Source organism: Monopterus albus, unplaced genomic scaffold, assembly GCF_001952655.1.
Source record: "Monopterus albus unplaced genomic scaffold, M_albus_1.0 scaffold114.1, whole genome shotgun sequence".
Lineage (NCBI taxonomy): Eukaryota > Metazoa > Chordata > Actinopteri > Synbranchiformes > Synbranchidae > Monopterus > Monopterus albus.
In genome coordinates, this window is record NW_018127994.1 from 702,551 (window position 1) to 712,548 (window position 9,998).

The 9,998-nt window shown below is 38.2% G+C and overlaps 2 protein-coding genes across 7 annotated transcripts in view; both read right to left on the reverse strand.

Moving 5' to 3' along the window:
• cfap206 (cilia and flagella associated protein 206) overlaps window positions 1-7,150 on the reverse strand; it is a 26,948-nt gene extending 19,798 nt beyond the window's left edge. For 3 of the 6 annotated variants that reach the window (XM_020611501.1, XM_020611499.1, XM_020611498.1), the window contains exons 1-4: window positions 6,578-6,795; window positions 6,224-6,307; window positions 5,598-5,688; window positions 854-1,042 (exon numbers count right to left, since the gene is read on the reverse strand). In XM_020611501.1, the coding sequence (XP_020467157.1) occupies window positions 854-1,042; window positions 5,598-5,688; window positions 6,224-6,307; window positions 6,578-6,685 (472 nt within the window). In that variant the 5' untranslated portion in view covers window positions 6,686-6,795. Of the gene's footprint in view, window positions 1-853; window positions 1,043-5,597; window positions 5,689-6,223; window positions 6,308-6,577; window positions 6,796-7,023 lie in introns of those variants that run through there. The other 3 variants (XM_020611503.1, XM_020611502.1, XM_020611500.1) reach the window with 3 other exon arrangements.
• A 1,107-nt stretch (window positions 7,151-8,257) lies between these two features.
• Window positions 8,258-9,998, reverse strand: part of LOC109966565 (actin, clone 302) — a 17,421-nt gene continuing 15,680 nt past the window's right edge. The window contains exon 8 of the mRNA XM_020611484.1: window positions 8,258-9,998. This exon is cut by the window's right edge and continues 7 nt beyond it. Within this exon, the coding sequence (XP_020467140.1) occupies window positions 9,790-9,998 (209 nt within the window). The 3' untranslated portion in view covers window positions 8,258-9,789.

Consider the following 9,998-nt stretch of genomic DNA (forward strand, 5'->3'; position numbering starts at 1 on the left):
AGGGAGCCCCGCCCACACCTGACTCTGGGTTTGAGGTCTTTGAGTCAGCATCACTGATTCGAGTTCAGCATCATGGGCGGGGCTGTGTGCTGCGCTGTATTAGGGCAAGGCTGTGGAGCTACTAAATATTCAGTTTTACACTTGGCGAGACATTTAACATTTACATTTACATTTAGCATTTACATTTAAACTTTGTCACATTTAGCTAAATGTGAGAAAACTAGTGTAAGTGCTATTTTTACAAACGGCACCCCATAGGTCTATATAGGCTTGCATAGGCCTATATATAGGGTTGCGTTGCCAATGCACGCATGTCAATTTTTTTTGTTGCAGTATATTAGCTAAATGATTCTAGTTTCAATTGCATCAGTTTTGGCAGTAAAATATGAAAATTTTGACCTCCGAAGATCATGGGCTACTGCCAGACTATATGTGAAAAGCCCGAACTGAAAAATTTGTATTTTATATCACAGAGTTAGCCGTTTCTCAAGACCCATACGTGATGGAAAAATTTGGAAGTTATTTCTGTGATCAAAGATCATGGGCTACTGCCAGACTATATGTGAAAAGCCCAAACTGAAAAATTTGTATTTTATATCACAAAGTTAGCTGTTTCTCAAGAACCGTGCGTGATGGAAAAATTTTGAAGTTATTTCTGTGATCAGCATCATAAACTATCTGGTACACCAGGAATTATGAAGGAAACAAAAACTTTGTAAACCAGTGTAATTTGAGTTGTTAAAATGGGTGGCACTGCCTTTTACACAACAGTCCAGCAAGCATAATGCTGTCACTACACTTTTACTAAGTATAGCTCCCCAGAAACACAAGAAAGAACAAGTTATTGCAAAACCTGTGGCCTCTTGCAAAGTGTTGACATCTGTAGGTGAGCCCATGCCAGAGAGCAGCAGGATGTAAGTGACGATTTTGCGATACAGAGCATCTAATTCTTCCCTTGTTTTCACTCTGCTATCAGCAATCTCTCTGCTCAGTGGGCTCAGCCTGGACTCCTTCACCTGGTGGATTTCCTCAAGAAACTCACCTACACAAACACAAAGTACCTGCTTAGCCATGATATGTATATACAGAATCTCTTTTTGCATATAAATATGGAGTACTTTTTAAATTATCAATTTTAAATGAATTTAACAAATGATCCACTGCCTTAGTTCTTGTGTCAGGGTCTTGTACATTCTGGCTATGGCGTGAAGTCATGTGTGGCATGTTCAGCATGTGTAGACTCAGCAGAAGTTAAACCTTTAATATACTTCTGAAACAAGACTGAACTAGATTGGTAATTTGATTACTTACATTGAGATTGGATTTTATTTAAGGGGTTTTATGTTATAAAATAACAACTGCACAACTGGCCATATCTGTTTAATAATATTCAAGAATATTTGGCTTGTCAGAGTTTAAAATAAAGGCAATTAGGATGATTGTTCATGTAGTTTTGGACAGTTCTGTGTGTACAGTAGCTATACCAAAGTAGCTGGTATAGCTGCAATATCATCTTGATCAACACCAAGGTATTTGGTTAAAAGTGTTATCTACCCTGAAGGAATTAAGTGTTATGTTTTCAGTCTTTTAGAACCCAAAAGCAGACTCTTGGCCAGGAGATGATGGTGAGAATTTAACTTACTGACACAATGGGCAATGTATAAGTTGACAATGGAAAAAAAAAAAAAAATCAGTAGCTGCAATAGACCAGATAAGGCACAGGTAGGCTATCTTAACTGGACTGCCATTAAATACAGGTAAGTAGAATAAAACCCCTAGGAGGTTTGCAGATAAGTACTGTATTTGCATAGGTGAGTAACAACTCATGGCAGGTCTGCAGGTAAGTACAGTGGTGTGAAAAAGTGTTTGCCCCCTTACTGATTTCTTATCTTTTTGCATGTTTGTCACACTGTAATGTTTCAGATCGTCAAACACATTTATATATTAGTCAAAGATAACACAAGTAAACACATCATGCAGTTTTTAAATGAAGGTTTTTATTATTAAGGGAAAACAAAATCCAAAACTATATAGCCCTGTGTGAACAAGTGTTTGCCCCCTAAACCTAATAACTGGTTGGGCCACCCTTAGCAGCAACAACTGCAATCAAGCATTTTCGATAACTTGCCATGAGTCTTCCACAGCGCTGTGGAGGAATTTTGGCCCACTCATCTTGGCAGAATGGTTGTAAGTCAGCCACATTGGAGGGTTTTCGGGCATGAACCGCCTTTTTAAGGTCATGCCACAGCATCTCAATTGGATTCAGGTCAGGACTTTGACTAGGCCACTCCAAAGTCTTCATTTTGGTTTTCTTTAGCCATTCAGAAGTGGACTTGCTGGTGTGCTTTGGATCATTGTCCTGCTGCAGAACCCAAGTTCGCTTCAGCTTGAGGTCACAAACGGATGGCCGGACATTCTCCTTCAGGATATTGTGGTACACAGCAGAATTCATGGTTCCACTTATCACAGCATGTCTTCCAGGGCCGGAAGCAGCAAAACAGCCCCAGACCAGCCCATTACCACCACCATATTTTACTGTTGGTATGATGTTCTTTTTCTGAAATGCGGTGTTACTTTTACACCACACAATGGGACACACACCTTCCAAAAAGTTCAACTTTTGTCTCGTCTGTCCACAGAGTATTATCCCAAAAGTCTTGGGGATCATCAAGATGTTTTCTGGCAAAACTGAGACGAGCCTTTATGTTCTTTTTGCTCAGCAGTGGTTTTCGTCTTGGAACTCTGCCATGCAAACCATTTTTGCCCAGTCTCTTTCTTATGGTGGAGTCATGAACACTCACCTTAACTGAGGCAAGTGAGGCCTGCAGTTCTTTGGATGTTGTTGTGGGGTCTTTTGTGACCTCTTGGATGAGTTGTCGCTGCGCTCTTGGGGTAATTTTGGTCGGCCGGCCACTCCTGGGAAGGTTCTCCACTGTTCCATGTTTTCGCCATTTGTGGATAATGGCTCTCACTGTGGTTCGCTGCAGTCCCAAAGCTTTAGAAATGGCTTTATAACCTTTTCCAAACTGATAGAGCTCAATTATTCTCTTTCTCATTTGGTTTTAAATTTCTTTGGATCTCGGCATGATGTCTAGCTTTTGAGGATCTTTTGGTCTACTTCACTTTGTCAGGCAGGTCCTATTTAAGTGATTTCTTGATTGCGAACAGGTGTGGCAGTAATCAGGCCTGGGTGTGGCTAGAGAAATTGAACTCAGGTGCGATAAACCAGTGTTTTGACAGGGGGGCAAACACTTGTTCACACAGGGCTATATAGTTTTGGATTTTGTTTTCCCTTAATAATAAAAACCTTCATTTAAAAACTGCATGATGTGTTTACTTGTGTTATCGTTGACTAATATTTAAATTTGTTTGATGATCTGAAACATTACAGTGTGACAAACATGCAAAAAGATAAGAAATCAGTAAGGGGGCAAACACTTTGTCACACCACTGTAGATTTAATTGCAATCACGCAAAATCATCAAGTTATTCTTATTAAATACAACAATCTGTTTGCTTTGTAAAAGTTATTTCAATTCTGCCAGACAAATATTAAATGTGGAGTAAACTCCACATAAAACATTTTAGTGTACTTTTTTCACATACTCAAGTTATCACAGCCATCTGTCCTTATCCTCAAATGTTTGGACTTACCAGCTGAACCAGCAACCGAATAATACAAAAACATGAGAAATTCAACTCTAAGCAGGGCTTAAGTATAATCACAGAACATAAAACAGGTGAGCAACTAAACTCTTAGCAGGTCTAGGGACAAATACATATATACAACACAAAACAGCTAACAAAATAATGGAAGCTCCACCAGAAACTAAACCCATTCAGATATCTCAAACTCGGGTAAGAAATATATTTCCAAACAGGAGTGCCAAGTTGAACAGAGGTGGAAACTAGAAAGCACTCAGAGTGCAAACCTCCACCAAGCGGCAGCTCTGTTTCCCCATAATGCCATAAAAGATAGGTTGACCCTCATAATCTGATTGATTGGCAATGAAAACCTACTGCTGGCATTTGGAATGATGCTGATATCATTATTAGTTTGAAAGTTATTCAGGAAAAACAATAGACATAACAAAAGAGGGAAATCTATTTTAAAAAGACTAACTTTGAAATATACTGATTCAAATTAGCTTGTGAGTGTTGTGTAGTTTGTCCCTCATAGTAGTGGCATGTGGTGACATTTCGAGGTGGAAACATTCAGGGTCACTGTGGAGAGTAGGAGAAATGACAACGACCAAGACCTATTCTCACATACTGTACACAGGGATACATCAATACTGTTTTAACACCAACTTGAAAAATCTTGAACTATTCCTCTCTTTGAGGCATGTGACTTGGTGTTCCTTCTCACATTTGTAAAACAGAAAATAAAATAGATAATTAATGTATAAACCATAGCACTTGGGAATACAAGTGTGTACATTTTCAAAGAGGAAGGTGCACATAGTAAAATGGTCTCTTTCTCTTTTTCCTCTCCTTGCCGCTCTCAGTGCCTCCATGGTGCTGAAACATGCACACCACCGGTTACATTACATCTGTTTTTCTATTCTTATTATTCATATTCTTACCAATACAAATTATAGTGATAAAGTTAAATTGCATGCTTTAATAAATGTTGTATCTTACATTTAGTTTGACTATGAAAAAGTGAGCTACCCTGAAAGCCATGTTATAGTTCGCAGACTGGATGTACTGTAGCTGTCTTCTAACAGAGCTAGCTCAGTCCACTAAAGTACTCACAATTCCAAAAATATAAGAACACATTTGTAAGTTGGCATTACGTGAATAAACTGACATGTTCTCAGTAAGTGGTTACTTTCTCACCTGAAAAAATGTCAAAACATAATAAAATGGCATAATAAAAGTCCCAGGATGAAACTGATAACAGCTTTGAACCTGGCTTCAGATCTCTGTCATCAGGCTCTTGCCTGGCTGTTGCTGCATAGAGTAGATCTTTGCCCAGCTGACCTGTGGTCTCGCTGGGCTCCTTCAGTCCCTGTCTCACACAAAGGGATATACTGAGTGACAGCACTCGGTATCCATTCACAATGAATAGGTAACTGTCACTGTCACCAGGGATTTGTCTCCGCATGTGCTCGGAATGCTCAGCAGTACAGCCGTGGACTTTGACCACAAGGGAGCTCATGTACAGTCAGCAGCCTTTGCAGCACTTACAAAGGTAAAGAATCTTTTAAAACATTCCTGTATTCAAATTATGAAACAAATCAGCACCAAAATAGTTGTTCCATGGGCCATGCAGTTCCAAAAAAGTTCATAAAAATCCAGTTATGAATTTTTGAGTAATGCTGTTAACAAACAAACAAACAAACAAACAAATGCCAGATAAAACATAACCCTGCCCTTGGCAGAGGACACTGAATGACTGGAGCAAATGGTGAATGTCTTTAGCAGAGTAAATAGAAGATGGCTGGGGACTAAGACACTGAGTGACCTGATTACATTAATGAGAAACAGCTGTGTGAAGTGAATGGTCAAGCTAGGGTTGGAAACAAAAAACATCTGAAATTATAGTTATGATAGCAAAAGAAATTCATTTGAAGGTAGTTTTTATTACTTACGTCGAGAAGTATAATTCATATCAAAATAAACTTGCATTTTGATTGTGTCAAGGGATGGGCTACACTTTTCCATGAGTTTATCCAGACACAGCTGAAAGAAATATTGCAGATGGAAATTAGAAAACAGGACTGCAGCTTTTACCAACCATATTAAACATGTCCTTTTTTATTAGAACTGGGCGTTTTATAGGGCAGTTTACCTCCTACTGTTAGAAACCTTCACTTATTTTATGACTAAATATGTTTAAATACGACTACAGAAATGAACTAACAAATTCAGCATTTCTCCATTAGTTTTGTGGAGACAGCTTTTAAATGAAATCTAAATGCTTTAGATCTTCATGTTGCAAAATAAAATTTACAGCCAATAACTAAATAGAACAAAAGTATTTGTAAATGACTGGCTACTGCCCTGACATCTGACATAAAAATAAATATACAAACTTTTCTAAATGTCATAAATATTATGTTTATAGTATAGGCTACTAGCACAGTTTAACAACATCAAAATGAAAACATACTTAGGAACATTTAAGATATGGGTTCATTTCCAAAAATGTATTGCAGAAAGAACTGATAGAGGTGTGTTAAATTAATCTTTAATAAAGTCAAATACAGTAGCTTACCTCCTCAATTTTCTGGACATCTTGTTTGGTCAGTGTTTGGTCAACACTAAACCCATTTCTTGGATCCAGCACAACAGCGTTTACCTGAAGATATTTTTAAGAAGTTTAGAGTCCAGGTCTCTCTTAACTTTCAGTTTCATAGCCTATCATAATTTATAACACATGCTATATTGTATGTTTTCATTAAAAGGGGGTCATTGACATGAAGAAAGTTTAAAATTGCGTTATATCTTTACAGTCTATGTACGAACTGGACTGAAAAATGGCGCATAAACATCTTTTAACAGCTACCGGGACACAAGATGGGCAACTAGCTAGCTTAACGACAGCAGGTTGTTGGTTCAAGTTACTGACCATGAAAGCCACCAAAGTGTCCGACACAACTTGTCCTCCCATAGCACACCCCTGCACTATTTTAATGATAATATTTTTAATCACGGCTTCTGCGTCAGCCAGAGACATTCCTGCCGAGAGGAAGCACGCTACTTATTAGATGGTGTTATCTTAACTGCAGTTACAGACATATGGTACCGATATAGGTCAGGTTAGCTGTAGCCACCAGCTTGTTGATATTGGTTGCCACAGCAACAAGTGTCTCAACCAATCATAAGTGTATTACGTGACACCGTCCACCGGATACAGAAGACCAGGCATACGCAAACGAGCAGGCATATGCTGGTCAACTGTTTTACAGACAAGTCTTTTATCATTGTGTTCTAGGGGGAAAATGCGTTTTCGATCACGTATCCTCACCCCCAGAGCGACGCCCCTACTCACCCCAGTAAACCTCTCAAACTTACCATCCACTGGGGCTCATGTTTGGGTCCTTCACGAGCTCTGGGCGCCACTAGCTGACCAGTCCCTGCAGACACCTACCTGTACTCAGCAAACACGTCTCTGGTGTATTCTGGGAACCAGACCATTGAGATACTTGTAGACAGTAAGTGGGGCCTTAAATTGAATTCTGTATGTAACTGGAAGCCTGTGCAAAAATCTGAGGACCAGAGTAATGTGTTCTCTCTTCTTGCTGTTTGTCAGTATTCTGGCAGCAGCATTTTGAATGAGTTGCCATTGTCTAATGGTCTTATTGGGGAGGCCAATCAGTAGTCTGCCCTACTGTGTTAGTTTTTAGTGTCCTGGACTTAATGCAATCACTGACCACTGGCCTTTTTCTTTATTACTTGAAGCAAATTTTGTTGCATCCAGTTGTTCACTTTTGCAAGTCAAACATAATTTTAAAGGATCATAGTCATTTGGTGACTAAATACCTGGTGTCATCCACACATATTAAAGGGAGTTTTTCCTCCCCACTGTCTGCAAGTGCTTGTCCAAGGGGGATTTGTTGGGTTTTTCCTCTATAATACTTTAAGGTCTAGACCTTACTTATCAAGTACCCCGAGATTTTTGTTAGGAATTGGCACTATACAAACAAAAATGAAATGAAATACAAGTGTTCCTCAGTTAAGATGAATTGATGATCTTTTTAAAATACCACCGACTACCACATTTTTCTTACTCATCACAGGGAGGTAGGGCTTCTTGTTGGTCCCAAACTTACTTAAGCATTTGACAACACATCTTTATAGAATATAGTGGAGAGGCAAGTTCTAGAAGTAACACTTAAGGTACTCTTGAGAATTTTAAGTGGCTTTCTTGCTAATCTACCAAAACGTGTCCCCGATTACCCGTTTTGTAATTTCAAATGCATTTACCTAATCTACTCTGAAGGAAAATAAAGCACTGAACAGATAACAAAACATGATTAAAATATTTATTTTAAGAACCAACATGACAAATAGTACTATTTAGGTGAAAAAATGCTAGACTCAGTCAAGACAAAACTTCAACCTTCAAACTAGAGCCTGTAAACAGAGAGAATAAGCAGTTCATTTCTGCCCTTTCATAATAAATATCAAGTTCACCAATGAAGTCCTCACAGTCACATTTCATGGTGAGCTCCACTTACTATAAGAGCTGAGATTTAGGTCACATGACAACACCATGCATCTAGAGTGCCGTTTTCAAAAATACAAAGAAAAATATGCAGCCAAAGCAGTTCATGCAAAAAGGTGCATCTAAATTACATGTAACAAGTTTCATGCAGTAAAAGTAAAAAAGCAAGAAGTAAACCAAACACCGTATGTATACACAGAGTTGCCAAAAGGTTTTTCACAATTCATGGTGATGAGATAAAATGCAGCAGTTTTGGCAGCACTGGAACACCTTCCACAAAAATAAACACTACAGTGCAAGTGTCAAAAACCACACACAACCAGCATTCTCAGATGAGAAAATGTTTGTTGAAAAAGTGACAAGACAGCACTCAAAAATACTGAAAATGTTAACTTTAGACAACACACACTGTACCTGCAGTAGTAGCATCAGCTTATTAAGACTGAAAAGGCATTACCAGACCCAAATACTGTGCTGTATTTAACAATGTTCACAATGGACTTGGACTTTATTATTACAAAGTATATAAAGACCCTGAGATAGGACTCAGCCAACTCTCTTCTGGAACACAAACTTCATTACCACAAATTCTCACTTCCCCCCTCTCTAGTCTGCATTACTGCAGTAATAGTAAACATCCAGGTACAGTGATTTTTTTTTTTTTGCTGCTGCTGATTTGGGACTCGTGATATTTAACAGAGTATTATGGCCACTGCTAGGAAAAATGACATTTGAAAATAGTTGTAATTTAGCAAAAAAAGAATCAAAACAAGTAATGGCATGAGAAAGCTACATTACTAGAAATGTCAAATGTTAGAAGAAAAATAAATCTGCAGTATTTGGTAGAAGTCATAACACAAACATCTGAAAAAAAGTGAAATTTTGACAAACAGAAGAAGTCTTAAAATGTTCTAAGCAGTAACAGGATTAAAAAAACCATATTATTTTGTGAACTATTTTTTAATCCAACAGTGTATCCAATACTTCATCATCAAGAACATTCAGTGTTGTTATAAATATCCAAGTGGATCAAAGTTTCAAAAATTAATTCAACTTTCAATTGGTCTATCACACCTGTCATTTGCTATGGTAAATTCACTTGAAACTGTTGTATAAACACACAGTAATCCAATATTAGATTAATATATATTTGGAGTCAGCACATTGAGATCATTCCCTGAATTGCTTGTTTTGGAAACAAAGTTAACAGACATCAGTTAAGGACAGATCAACTTCTAGTCCCTGACCCACAAATATTAAATATACTTGTGCTTAAATTCTCAGGACACAAACACTTCCAAAAAGAGTAAACTTCAGACAATAAAAGGTTCTCTAAAGCCAATAACATCAAATGACAGGAATTTTATGTCAAACACCAACAGTCACACATCTCACTAGTTTAAGGCATAAAGTAAGCAGCAGGTCAAAATAAACCTGCTGTAGTCAAGTAGGAGCTTGCTCTAATGACAAGAGTAAAACCGACTCCACAGAAAAACTCATAAGTATTGAAAAGGGGTTATAATAGATCCGACTAATCCATGCTACAGTAAGAGTTTCATGCGCATTGAACTCGATGAAATGAATTTAAGTGGTACATTACATAGAAGTGCATCTTAGAAGCATTTCCTGAAGACAATCTGCGGCCCATGTTCTTCATATTCTTCCCGACTGATCCATGCAGAGCTGAAAGTGGGCAAATTGGCCATTAATGCTCCTCCACGCCACACGGAGAATACTCGATCTATGGGACTGGCGACACAAATGCTCTCCATTAAGTCAGGAGGTACCAGGCTTTTAATTTCAGCCTGGAGCCGCTCAGCCA